This window comes from Mustela putorius, unplaced genomic scaffold (genome assembly GCF_011764305.1).
Source record: "Mustela putorius furo isolate JIRA1106 unplaced genomic scaffold, ASM1176430v1.1 tig00003836_pilon_pilon_pilon, whole genome shotgun sequence".
In the NCBI taxonomy this organism is placed as follows: domain Eukaryota; kingdom Metazoa; phylum Chordata; class Mammalia; order Carnivora; family Mustelidae; genus Mustela; species Mustela putorius.
The window spans coordinates 15566699-15581170 of record NW_025421989.1 but is presented as its reverse complement, the minus strand read 5'-3'; the positions used below and the strand labels follow the sequence as shown (position 1 = coordinate 15581170).

Sequence of the window (14472 nt, the reverse complement as noted above, 5' to 3'; positions counted from 1 at the left end):
ATGTAAAACCTTTAACTTTATCCTAATTCTGTTTCCTTCTTAAAATAAGAAAGAAAACTGTTGATTTTATTCTTTTGTTTTAGAAATTCAGTCTGTGAAATTGATCTCCTTACTGTTTTTGCATAAACCTATTTAATCAAGTCAGCACTTAGATTTCTGTAGAAATTCAGAAGAAATGAATATGAAATCATAAATCACAGGATGTAGCAATTTCCCACCTGTGTGATCTTTTTGTGTGTGTGTGTGTGTGTGTGTGTGATCTTTTCTTTCCTCAAATAGTTACATGCACGCTCTGTGTGTATGTTTGCCCACCATTGTATTCCCACTGCCTTGAGCTCAGTTCAGAGCTGTTGAATGAATGAAGACTTTGCAAAGGAATACATAGGACAGAGGATACTTACACCGTAATGCGTTTAAGTTTTGATTAGTATTTATTCCCTAATACACAAGGTAATCTTTACCAAGCAAACCTAATGCGGGGACATTCTGTCTAGTCTCAGAGACCCTATTCTCTCCCCGCCCACTTCTGACCAATCTCTTACTCTAATATCCTCATGTCTTCTCCTGACCCACTCTTTCTGCCTCTTGTATCCACTCTTACTAAGTTCCATACAGTGTTGCCAAGGTGTTGTTCTGTATATATAGGTATGGTGTGGGGGGGATAAAGCAGCTTCAAAATAAAATCAGTAGACTTCGAGAGGACGTCAGACTGCTGAGACTTTCCTTTTAGCTACACAGGATATAAAAAACATCCAGTGAAAAGGTATATACACCAAGTCCTTGTCCTCATTGAGCTTACAGTTTAATGGTAGGAGAAAATAAATAAATACATGTTGGTGGGTGATAGGTGAAAGTAAGGCAAAAGAGGAAGCTTAATAGGACAGAGTGATATGTGTGGTGTGATTTTATTAGGTAGTTATGGAATGCACTTGGGATTTTTTTTTAAATTGAGGAGGGGTGTGAATTAAGTGAGGGAGTTAGCCGTAAGGTCTTTTTAGGGGATAGTATTTTAAGAGAAGAAGCTAAAGGCAAAGACCCTCAGGCAGAATCATGCTTATTTCAGGACTAGAAAGCAGACCCTTAAGATTGTAACACAGTGGGGAAGGAAGAGAGTGGGTAGGTAAGGCCAGATTGCAAAGAACCTTGGAGGACATGATGACTTTGTAGTTTACTCTGGGTGAGATTATAAAACATTTTGGGTTCTAACCCAAGAAGAAATATAATCTCATTTAAATTTTAAAAGATTCACCCTGGTTGCTGGGTAGAGAATGGACTATAAGAGCAAAAGAAAAATCATTTCATTCTCATGTAGAGAAAGATTACAGTCAGGAAGTCAGAGCATGGTAGGTAGATATCTGCTCCTCAGATATCTTCTGCACTTGGTGTCTGCCTCATGGCCCAGGAGGGGTGTTTGTGCCTTGGCCATTGTGTCCATATTCTAGCCTTGTCATTAAAGACTTCATGGAAAAAAAAAAAGACTTCATGGAATTTATGCAAGCAGCTCGAGCAACATTGGTCAAAATTTAGTCTCATGGCCATACCTAGCTGCAGAGAGGCTGAGAAATCGTTTCTTTAACTTGGACACTCTTTTGCCTGGTCACAAATCTGTCAAACGGTTCACATTTTTTTATTTTGGCAAAATGTACATATAATAAATTTTGCCGTTTTAACCATTTTTAAATGTACGATGCATTGGCTTGACGTACATCGACAGTGTTGTGCAGCCATTCACACTGTGCACTTCCACAGTTTTTTCATCTTCTCAAACAAAATCTCTGTATCATGTAAAGAGTAACTCCCCATTCCCTTTACTCCAGCCCCTGATAACCTCTATTCTTTCTATCTCTGTGAATTTGCCTATTCTAGGTACCTCATATATATAAGTGGAATCATATATTAATTGTCCATTTGTTTCTGGCTTATTTTGCATAGGATAATGTTTTCATCCATGTTGTGTCATGTGTCAGAATTTCATTTTTTAAAAAAATTTCACTCCTTCAGGGTGCCTGAGTGGCTCAGTGGGTTAAAGCCTCTGCCTTCAGCTCAGGTCATGATCCCGGGGTCCTGGGATCGAGTCCCACATCGGGTTCTCTGCTCAGCGCGGAGCCTGATTCCTCCTTCTCTCTCTGCCTGCCTCTCTGCCTACTTGTGATCTCTGTATGTCAAATTAAAAAAAAAATTCACTCCTTCATAGGGCTGAATAATATTCCATTCTATATACTACATTTATTTGTCTATTTTTCTGTTGATGGATTTACTTTGTTTCCATCTTCTGGCTACTGTAAATAATGCTGTCAGGGACATTGATGGCATCATCTTTTTGATCATAGCCATCTTAGTAGGTATAAAATGTTATTGCATTGTAGGTTTGATTCGCATGTCTCTAATGGCTAATATGTTGGGCATCTTTTCATGTCCCTTTTGTGTGTCTTCTTTGGAGAAATACCTATTTAAATACCTATTTAAATCCTTTGCCCATATTTTAAATTGGATTATTTTATTTTTATTATTGAGATGTAGGTTCTTTATATATTCTGGACATTACTCCATTATTCAGATATATGCTTTGCAAAGAGGATTTTTTTTTAAAGATTTTATTTATTTATTTGACAGACAGAAATCACAAGTAGGCAGAGAAGCAGGCAGAGAGAGAGAAGGGGAAACAGGCTCCTGCTGAGCAGAGAGCCCTATGTGGGGCTCGATCCCAGGATCCTGAGACCATGACCTGAGCCGAAGGCAGAGACTTAATCCACTGAGCCACCCAGGCGCCCCTGCAAAGAGGATTTTTAAAAGTCCATTGTTTTACTTACAAAAGTAGTAGTATATTCTAATGGCAAACGTTTAGAAGTATATAATAAGGTATAAAATTAAAATATAAGGCATTCTTAATTTCATGAGTCAGAGATGGCCACTGTTAATACATTTCCTGTCGTTTATTTTTTCTGGGCACACATGTAATATATTTTAGATAATTAAAATTATCCTTGGGGCACCTAGCTGGCATGTGACTCATGATTGTGAGTTTGGGCCCTGCACTGGGTGTAGAGATTACTTAAAAATTAAAAAATCGTGGGCGCCTGGGTGGCTGCGTCACCCAAGAGGCTGCCTTCAGCCCAAGTCATGATCCTGGAGTCCCAGGATCCAGTCCTGCATCAGACTCCCTGCTCAGAGGGGAGTCTGCTTCTCCCTCTGCCCCCTCATGCCTCTCTCAATGCTCTCTCTCACTCTCTCTCAAGCAAATAAATAAAATCTTTTAAAAAAAGAAAAATTAATTAAAAAATAATAATAAAAAAAAGAAAAAAAGAAAAAAAAATTTTAAGTAGGCTCCACACACAATGTGGGGCTCAAACCCATGACCCCAAGATCAAGAGTCAATTGCTCTTACCAGTTGAGCCAGCCAGGCACTCCCACAAGATTTTTTTTTTTTAAATGATCCTCCAAATAGAGCTTTGCACCCTACGCTTTTGACTTACTATCATATCGTGAGCATTTTGTCAGAACATGAGAGTTTTTAACATTTCATAATACTCTGATTAGTATTCCATGTCAGGTTTGGGGGCGTCAAAACTGGGGCCACAAAATGAACCACCCACAGGGCCTCCTGTGAGGACCGCAGCTTGCCGGCTAAGACAGGCAGGTGCACCAGCATTTATGGACGTGCGCGGTATGCGTGAAGGCTTTCGAATGCTTCATGTGCACGTAGCAGGGATATCTAGTCCACCTGCGAGGACCCTGGAACAGTGCAGTTGGAACTAAATCTTGAAGTTCATCTACATGGAAGGAGATTACAATAGAAGGGATTGCTCACGTGAGGTGGAGGAGGCAGGAGAGCAATGCGAAGGGCTAAATGTTTCCAACGCCCAGTGTGCGTATGGGGGAGGTGGGAACAGAGCGACCAGTGAGACAGCAAGGGCCAGAGCAGGAAGGGCCTTGAAGGTCATGATGAGGAGTGTGGATTTTATCTTGATGTCAGTGGGGGACCCATGGAAGGGATTGAGGCAGAGCGGAGCCGGCGAGCAGTTTGTTCACCACAGAGCAGGAAGGTTCAGAGGAACGTTGTGGGGAGATGTGGGAGGTGACAGGGAGAGGACTGCCCCAGGGCTGTGAAAATGAGGCCCCTCTTCCTTGGAAGAGAAGCCCAAGAAAGGACCTTCCCTCCCAGGTCCAGCTGCCTGAGAAGAGGACTTGGTGGCCTCTGGACATTTTGACGACAGGAGAGGGGACCTATCCTTTGCTCCCGTGGCCCAGCAATGACAGAGGCCTCAGCTCTACCAGTGAGGGAGCCTGAGCCAGTGACACTCTTTGGTGCTTTCATTAATAAGAGTCTGTCAGCAAGGTGGGTGGCCCAGTGCTGCCGAAGTCTCGAGCGGTGATGATCTTTCCTCAGAAAACACGCATTCCACGGCTGGTTTGGGGGGTTACAGCCCCCAGGAAACCTGTCCTTGGACTCCAGATTGAGAACCCTGGTCCAAACTTTGTTTCCCCCTATTGCTGATTTTCAACTTAGCTAAATAATGTTTGTCGAAAAAACGAAAGTTTTAGCCCTGGTAACTGTCATTTCGTTTGTAATTTTAGTAGATAGATATTTGAGGTTTGTTGTTGCTTATTTGTTTGTTTTCACTGTTGTGCTGCTTTAATTGTCTCTGAAGGGGGCAATTTGATTTCTCTTTTTCACTTGTTGGGTAAAGGTAGACTAATAAAATATTCTTAACTTTGTCTCTCATTTTATTAGGAATGATCAGCCCTCCAGTTTTTCGAGGTTGAAGAGTACTCATGCCGATGAATTCCAAAAACCTATGGATTTTATAAAGTCAAATTTTAGAAAATTTATTCAGAAACCTCACATGGTAAGATTGCAGTTTTAAATTTTTCATTTTTGTATACTCCATTGATCACCAGCATTTTTCTAACTCTTCATTAAGTACATGTTAGGGTTCTGTTGCTCAGTGTTAATAATCTGTCGAGTCTTACCCGTATGACAGAGGAGATCATTATCTCTAATTTAGTAGGATTTTATTTCATTTATTATAGTACTAGCTTTCTTAAGATTTTTTCCTTTAGATTTTTTGAGAACTACTTTATTAAGATATGATTTACATACCATAAAATTTTCACCCATTTTAGGTATACAATTTAGTGATATTTTGTAAATCTACCAAGATATGTAACCATCACCATAATCCAGTTTTATAACCTTTTATGACCCCCCAGTAATAGCCCTCATGCTTATTGGTTATTCCTCGTTCCCACCCCTCGCTAACCACTAATCTACTTTCTCTCTCTAAAGATCTGACCTTTCCTAAGAGTTCAGAATATGGCAGCTGGCTTTCAAAAGAAGAGCAAACAAGTGACAGCTAGAGAGTTGGAAGCCAGAGTCCACTTGTAATCTAATCTTGGAAGTGATGTTCTATCACTTCTGTCATATGCTCTTTGTAAGAAGCAAGTCACTAGGTCTAGCTCACACTCAAGGGAAAGGGGATGACAGAGGGGCCTGGATACTAGAGTGGGGGGGCTCACTGGGAGCCTGGTCAGAAGCTGTCTGGTACAGTCCTCCCGCCAAGCCCCGGAATGCACATCCCTTCACTTGCAAAATACACCCTTCCCCGTTGGGAGAAGGGGGTGGGATTATGGACACTGGGGAGGGTATGTGCTTTGGTGAGTGCTGTGAAGTGTGTAAACCTGGTGATTCACAGACCTGTACCCCTGGGGATAAAAATATATGTTTATAAAAAATAAAAAATTAATAAAAAAAAATACACCGTTCCCTACCATGGTGGCCCAGAGTCTCATCTCATTACATGTATTCTTGTGCACTTACTCCGACTTACAGACTTAGTATCACTTCAAGATGAAAAAAATTTAAAAAAAAGATGACTGCTATGTAAAGGGTTTTATATGACTTTTTAAACTGCAGGGAGAGAGGTGTGAAAGAGGAAGATTTGTGAGAAGCACAGCAAATGGAATAGCAAATGGAATGAATAGAAGGTCTTAAGACTTGATTTTGGAAAAAAGAAACTTCAGAATGCACCCCATCTTCTCTGTTCCCATTAAAGGGTTCTGCTTCTTTGCAGTTACGGTCTTAATGCTCTGACTTTGGATACTTCCCTAGTCATGGCAGGAGCGTCACGTCAGATCAGTTATCTGAGTCAGCGACTCCTGCCTCCTGCAGTGTTGAGAATTTGTTTTCTTCTTAGGCAGTGGGAACTCTTTTTTTTTTTTTTTAAAGATTTTATTTATCTATTTGACAGAGAACACGTTAGGCAGAGAGGCAGGCAGAGAGAGAGGAAGGGAAGCAGGCTTCCTGCCGAGCAGAGAGCCCAATGCGGGGCTCGATCCCAGGACCCTGGGATCGTGACCCGAGCTGAAGGCAGAGGCTTTAACCCACTGAGCCACCCATGTGCCCCGGCAGTGGGAACTCTTTAACAATGGTTTGGTTCTTTCCTGGATGCCTGAAAAAATACTAGATGTATAGTCCATTTTCCAAAAGTCACACATTGTGTTATACAGGAGTATTTTTTTTTAATACTTCTCACATTCATGAATTAAACTAGCTCCTCACAAACTAGCACAGGTTACGTGAAGGAGGATATATGTATGTTCCTGCAGCTAAGCTACATGCTACATGCTTTGTGTTTTCAATCCTATACATTTATTTATTATTTTTTTAAGATTTTATTTGTTTATTTGACAGAGAGAGAGAGACATCACAAGTAGGCAGAGAGGCAGGCAGAGGGGGAGGGGGAAGCAGGCTCCCACTGAGCAGAGAGCCTGATGGGGGCTCGATCCCCTGACCCTGAGTTCATGACCTGAGCCGAAGGCAGAGGCTTAACCCACTGAGCCATGCGGGTGCCCCTAATCCTATACATTTAAAATGTGTTTCTTTTTTAACTTTTTATTGAAGTGTAGTTGACACTGCGTTATAGTAATTTCAGGTATACAGCACGATGATTCAAGAAATCTTTGTGTTATGCTTTGTTCAGCACAAGTGTAGCTACTGTCTGTCACTGCACAACATTATTACAGTACCACTTACAATATCCCTATGCTGTACCTTTCCTCTCTGTGACTTTTTCATTCTATGACTTACTCATTTCATAACTGAAAGCCTAGATCTCCCACACCCTTTCACCCATTTTACCCATCTCCTCACCCCCTCTCCTCCAGCAACTGTCAGTTTGATTTCTGTCTCTTTGGGTCTTTTTCTGCTTTTCGTTTGTTTATTCATTTTCTTTTGGTTTTCATTTCCACATACAAGTGAAATCATATGGTATTTGTCTTTCTCTGACTGATTTCATTTAGTGTAATACCCTCTAGGTCTATTCATGTTGTCACAAATGGCAAGATCTCATTCTTTTTTTTTTTTAAAGATTTTATTTATTTATTTGACAGACAGAGATCACAAGTAGGCAGAGAGGCAGGCAGAGAGAGAGGGGGAAGCGGGCTCCCTGCAGAGCAGAGAGCCCGATGTGGGGCTCCATCCCAGGACCCTGGGATCACGACCCGAGCCGAAGGCAGAGGCTTTAACCACTGAGCCACCCAGGTGCCCCAAGATCTCATTCTTTTTTATGACCAAGTAAAATTCCATTGTGTATATACCATATTTCTTTATCCATTCATCTATCGATAGACACTTACGAGGCTTCCGTATCTTGGCTATTTTAAATAATGGTGTAATAAACTGGGTTGCATATATCTTTTTGAATTACTATTTTCATTTTCTTTAGGTAAATACCCAGTATTGGAATTACTAGGTTTTATGGTTTTTCTATTTTTAATTTTTTGGGGACCCTCCTTACTGTTTCCCAGCAGCTGTACCAGTTTACATTCCCACTAACAGTGCCTGAGGGTTCCTTTTTCTCCACATCCTTGCCAACTCTTGTTTCTTGTGTTTTTGATTCTAGCCATTCTGACAGGTGTGAGATGGTATCTTGTTTTAGTGTTAATTTGCATCTCCCTGATAATTAATGGTGTTGAGCATCTTTTCATGTGTTTGTTGGCCATCTGGATGTCTTCTTTAGAAAAATGTCCATTCACGTCCTTTGCCCAAAACTGGTATTTTTTAAATGATAAGATGAACTTTTAAAAATAAAATTGAAATATATTAATCTATACTAATACTTTTTTCATGCAGAATTATACTATGCAGAGAAAAGACATCATTACTCAGAAACCCTTTGGAGTTGAGGGAAGACGTCAAAACACAGCAGGCTTTAGAAGACCTTTTAAGGTATTGAGTGTTATTTTCCATTTAATTCTAGCTTTGTGTTTATGCTCCAAGCATGTTCTAAGTGTTAGTAAACTGAAAGCTGCTTTTATGATATTTCAAATAGTAGCTATAAACTAATATTTCTGGACATAAATTTGTAGTTAACTATAATCAGTTTAATGATAGCCCCTTTCCTCAGGACTTGAGTTTCAGATATATATTTTTTTAATATTTTATTTATTTATTTGACAGAGAGATCACAAGTAGGCAGAGAGGCAGGCAGAGAGAGAGAAAGAGAAAGAGAGGTAAGCAGGCCCCCTGCCAAGCAGAGAACCCAATGCGGGGCTCAATCCCAGGAGCCTGGGATCATGACCTGAGCAGAAGGCAGAGGCTTTAACCCACTGAGCCACCCAGGCACCCTGAGTTTCAGATATTTTTTTAACCATTGGAACCCTTTTTCAAAGATTACATGGAAAACACAAAGATATAAAATGGATGCAGATGGGCTGGCTCTTGATGAAGAAGCAGACAGGGTTCTAGACCTTCCATTTAAGCCTGCCCCTTTACCTCTAAGAAGTAAATGCATGGCTTTGTAACTTCCAGAGTTCACAGACTGAAAAATCCTGCCTGTAGGCATACAACCCTCAGAGGACTTCTGCATCATCTGAGGAAAAATTCTGGTCCAGGAAGCTTTGTTAAAGCCTGTTTCATTGCATTCCAATTGTTTGTGTTGCTATGTCTGATATAAGTGATTAATTATTCAGAACACCTCATCCCACAGATATACCAATAAGAATTATAGCATAAAGTACTATATTTCTTTGCTTGTTCTCAGAAGTTGACATACTTTTTGGGGAACCTGGGTGTCTCAGTCCGTTAAGTATCTGACTTTGACTCAGAGCATGATCTCAGAGTCCTGGGATCAAGCCCGGTATTGGGCTCTGTGCTCAGCAGGGAGTCTGCTTCTCCCTCTTCCTCTGCCCCTACTCCTAACTTGTGCTCTCTTTCTCTCTCTTTCTCTCTAATAAATAAAATCTTAAAAAAAAAGAAGTTGACATACTTTTAAAATCCATTTTGATGGAATTCCCTGCTTATGATTGGTATTTTATTAATATATTTTTAAAAGATTTTATTTATTTGAACAAGAAAGAGCATGAGAGGGGATAGGGACAGAGGGAGAGGAAGAAGCAAACTTTCTGCTGAGCAGGGAGTCCAAAGCAGGGCTCAATCCCAGAACCGTGGGATCACAACCTGAGCCGAAGATAGACACTTAACTGACTGAGCCAGCCAGGTACCCTACTTTATTAATATTTTTAACTCTATAGAACCTCTTTCCCCATCCCTCCAAAAGAAAGGAAAATAATCTAGGCTTTTTTTGTGAGCATCCTGGATAGAGTAGTTAGCTCATTAGGAGAAAATTAATAGGAGCATAAAGGTAGTATAAACTGTCCCCAAACCATAGACTAAGAGGTAGTTGAGTGGTCTTCCATTAATACCTGGCTCATTGAGAGCATAATTCCTAGATGTCGGAAGATTTTTTCCATTTGTAATAACACGATTTGAAGACATTGTGCAGATAACATTTTTAGCCAGTGTTTCATATACCTAAAAACAGGTGTGGCATTAGATTTTCAAAAATAGCAGTGGCCATAGAATATAAGCGTGTTTTATACTATCTTCTAAGCTTGCATCCTGAGCCACAAAATCAGCTGAAAATGTGACGTCTGTGTAACTGAGAGGCAGTGTAGCTGGGCTTTCTGGTATCAGTGCTTCCTATTGGTCAGATACAGCTTGTAGTATTTTTCTAAGATCCTTATAAGGCCTATTTCCTATTACCCTTTCTTCTTAAGGAAAATATATTTAATATTAATTACTTTTAAATGTTTTTAAAATATATGCAATAATCTTTTCTTTTGACCAATCATTTAAAGCTGTGTAATGTTATATGATTGTTTAGAAATTCACAATTCTTCAGAGTAAAATTGGAAGGAGAAATAATCCTTTCTAAGAAAAGGAGCTATTTTATTAAAATTTGCTTTTAATGGACTAATTCAATACAAGATAGTAGTCACTTTATTAGATATGTAAAAATGAACAGTGTAAATTTCAAGATAAGCTCTGATACGTCAAATTTACACAGGTAGTTTTAATGAAACTATAGTGTCTTATTCTAATTATATTTTATCCGAATTTTTTTGTAGCCTTAAGAAAATAACTGGAAAATAGGCCTGGCATAAATGCTTTTTTAAATAAAGTAGTGAGCTTCATTATGTATGACACCCCCATTTGTTAAATAATTCTGGAAAGAGGGCTGTGCTTGGTTTTTTATAATTACTACATTATAATATACCATTTGTACGTTTCCCATATGGCAATCAAACAAATATTCATTGCCCTCTTATGTCTGTTATAATACTAGGTAATATGCGGGCCAAGAAATGGTCTTTTTCAGTGTAAACTCTTATCTTTTTTTTAAAGATTTTATTTATTTATTTGACAGACAGAGATCACAAGTAGGCAGAGTGGCAGGCAGAGAGAGAGGAGGAAGCAGGTTCCCTACTGAGCAGAGAGCCCGATGCGGGACTCGATCCCAGGACCCTGAGATCATGACCTGAGCCAAAGGCAGCGGCCCAACCCACTGAGCCACCCAGGCGCCCCTAAACTCTTATCTTGAAAATATTTGCTATACTGGTATTTTTGTGGTAAATAAAGATTGGCTTGAAGATACTGATAGGAATGAAGTTAAGAGAGTTTTTGATTCTTAAATAGATGTTGATACTTAATGTTTTCGCCCATTTGGGATTTGATATATTTCATTATGAATCGAAAGGATAATTTTAGCTTATTAGGTAAGGTTTTTGAAAGTTATGTGTTTTCACATGACAAATTTAAAGAATTACAAGTTTTTTAACTTAGTTTTAAAATTGCTTTTATGTAGGGGCACCTGGGTGGCTCAGTGGGTTAAGCATCTGACTTCGGCTCAGGGCATGATCTCAGGGTCCTGGGATCGAGCCCCCGTCCTGGAACTCTGTGCTCAGCCCGGAGTGTACTTGTGTCTCTCCCTCTTTCTCTGCCCCTCCCTCCCCTCATGCTCTCTCTCTCTCTCTCTCTCAAATAAGTAAATAAAATCTTTTTAAAAATTGCTTTTATGTAAATTTTTAAAAATCATCATCTAAAATAAACTACAAGCCTAGTTTGAAGAAAACGAACTTTATAAGCGTCATTAACCTCTTCCCTTTTAATACACGCAGGGCCTAGAATCATGGGTGGTTCCAAGCACCAGACATTTTCCCATTTCTTATACTAAAATATTTGGAAGCTGTAGTTTTTGCACTTACTGTTTTTTTCTTTACAGACCAACTTCAGAGGTGGCCGATTCCAGCCCCACTATAAATCAGGCCTAGTACAGAAGAGCTTATACATTCAGGCTAAATATCAGCGGTTACGATTTGCTGGTCCAAGGGGATTTATCACTAATAAATTCAGAGAAAAATTACTGAGGAAAAAAAAGGTTAGTTGCATTATGGTCATTTAAAAGTATAGAGTGACTTTCAAGCTCCTAAGTTATATCTATTTAATGGATGGAGTTTTTTTTTTTTAATTTAATTTTGACTTAAGTTACAACCTAGATCCCACAGATGTTCTTACTGCATGATAGTTGAAGACAAAGTTCAAGGAGTGATGGTAATAGAGTTGTGAGACTGTTTTAGTGTTAAAATGCTTTTTGCTGTTGTGCCTCAAATACCATGAATATGTCAGCTGTTTGAACTTTTTACTTTGGAATGTCTGTTGTATGATTAATCTTTGAAATGGAAATTCAGGTACAGACTTTTAACTGGTGTATTTTAGCCTTATACAATGTGAATCATCTAAGTACCAAAAAATATTGAACTGACTGTATAAAAAGGGGCACACAATTACAAAACACACTAACTTTTCTTTCCCCCATTCATGTTGTTTTTTATTGTGATAAAATACATATAACATAAAATTTGCCATTTTAACTATTTTTAAGTATACAATTCAGTGGTAGTAATTACATTCATAATGCTTTGCAACCATTGCCACATGTGCTAATTCTTAATGTTAATAAAAAGTTTCTTGATAATTTGAATTTTGTTCTCTTTTAGTTGTGGGTTGATTTTTTTTAAATGTCATGTTGGTATTTGAAAATGCAGCATAAGTATGACATAAAATTACATTCTATATATTTTAAATGGGAACAGTAGCATTACATCAGTTAATTGAGGCATGTTTGCCAATTTTCTGACTCATTTTTGTTCATTTGGGGCTATAATTTCTCTGAGAAATGCGTGTGTATCCAGTGTTACTGTTAAATAGTCCAACTGTGTTTTATAAATTTTCTAACTGTAACTGTTTCCTTAAATATTCATATCTGTGAAAACTTTACACTGAGCTTGCTTAGTGATTTTAGTTAAACTTATTTTTCAAAAGATGTACTAGTAGAATGGAATTGACAACCATTTTTTTAAAGTCTAGAGTTAACTATCTTCCATAATTTCTCTCTCTCTCTTTTAAGTTTAGCATTAACTGTATCTTCTGTAATTTCTCTCACCCCCCAATTTTAACTGAATACTTTTGGCAGAGTTTCTAATCTCACCATGCATGTTACTCTTGACGTTATTGATGTTAGGAATGCCATCCCTTCTTTAAAAATTGAATGTAATTGGACACATTTTCCCCTCTTGTACACCTCCCTACTGTCAGATTGAGTTGCTGCTTTTCTTCCTGTCTCATGTGGCGAGTTTCTCTGCAGCAGACCTTCTAGGTATTTGTCCCCAGTCACAGCTGGCAGCCTGGCTGTTCACAGGGAAGCGAGTCACTGATTTCCACTCAAGGAGGAAGGCTGAGGCAAGCCTTATTCTCAGGTGCAAGGTTGGGTTTCAGGTACTTGTGTTTCTCTTTGGTTTGCTCTGTGTTCTCTTCTTTTGACTCTGTGTTTCCTCCAGTTTTTAGATGATGGGGGGTTCCTGAGTGCTTGACTGTCTGCTTCAGCCTGCGGTTTCTGTATGCTCATTGAACTTATGCCATTTAGTCTTTCTTTTTTTAGCCTCACTGTGTCCATTTCTTACGGAGCACCCAGTCCTTCCAGACCACAGTGACCACCAGCTTCACTTAACAGCAAATAGAAACCAGACATCAGGCCTTCATCTTAGGACATAAGAAGTGTGTCCTGGAAGGGCACCTGGGTGGCTCTGTTGGTTAAGTGTCCATCTCTTGATTTTGGCTCAAGTCATGATCTTAGGGTTCTGAGATCAAGGCCCCCACTGGGCGCCGCACCGTACGGAGTCTGCTTGGGATTCTCTCTCCCTCTGACCCTCCCCCCATTCACACATGCTCTCTGTCTTCCTCTCTCTCTTTGTAATGAATAAAAATCTTTAAAAAAAAAAAAGAAGAAGAAGAAGAAGAAGTGTGTCCTAGAGGGGGCCACAAGCTGCTATGAGTCTCCAGTCTTCAGGGCCTTGGCTTTTGTATCATCCAAGATATATCAGTTACATCCAAAATATAGCATTAAGGTCCAGTGCAGCTCATAGCCTGCCTCCTTTTGCCTTTTGCTGCCATCTGAGTGCTTTAGAAGTAGTCCCGACACACTGCACGTTTTAACAGTCAGTGTCTACTACTCTTTTTCTTAGGCCTACCCCTCTGGATGCTACTTCATATGTCTTTGTTGTGGAGCTACGTTGACATGGGCTTTTCCATTCTGGCTACTGTCAGTGCCTACAAGCAAGGCGTAAATAGGCTTTTTATAGCTTTGTGTTTGAACAAGGCCCAGCTCTACCAGTATGGCGTGAAGTTAGGTACATGCACTACTTCTAGCACCCTACGTGATGGCTGAGTTCCACATACTCCAACCTTTAGTGAAAGGAATGAGGCATTGGGCATCGCAGGTCTCTGTTTCTGCCAAGGTCTGCAGTAGGGTACTTAAGGCTTATCTGGCCTTTGGGCTGTCCCAGTGGTTCCGTGCGCTCTGAAAACCATTCCACGTGTATAAACTGATGACTTAGACCCGTTCATTTCACTTCCTCCTTTATGCCCTGAAGAAAAGGGATGAAGGCTTCGAGTCTTCAGTTTTTTTCCAGTCTTGCATGCGTCCCCTTTCCCTTAGATTAGGGAAACTTGTGCTCAAATAGAGTTACTGAGTATGAAGTGCCATTTGTATCACTTTTCATCTCAAGCTTCTGTATTGAAGAGAACTTTGAAGGACTGTCCCGGAGAGAAGCTATAGTCTGCGCAATATCTGTGCA

The 14472-nt window shown here is 39.7% G+C and overlaps 1 protein-coding gene across 10 annotated transcripts in view; it reads left to right on the top strand.

Moving 5' to 3' along the window:
• Nucleotides 1-14472, top strand: part of BCLAF3 (BCLAF1 and THRAP3 family member 3) — a 58997-nt gene that overhangs the window by 36795 nt on the left and 7730 nt on the right. For 7 of the 10 annotated variants that reach the window (XM_045089366.1, XM_045089368.1, XM_045089369.1 and 4 more), the window contains 3 exons: nucleotides 4733-4847; nucleotides 8132-8227; nucleotides 11562-11717. In XM_045089366.1, the coding sequence (XP_044945301.1) occupies nucleotides 4733-4847; nucleotides 8132-8227; nucleotides 11562-11717 (367 nt within the window). Of the gene's footprint in view, nucleotides 1-4162; nucleotides 4848-8131; nucleotides 8228-11561; nucleotides 11718-14472 lie in introns of those variants that run through there. The other 3 variants (XR_006609477.1, XR_006609478.1, XM_045089371.1) reach the window with 3 other exon arrangements.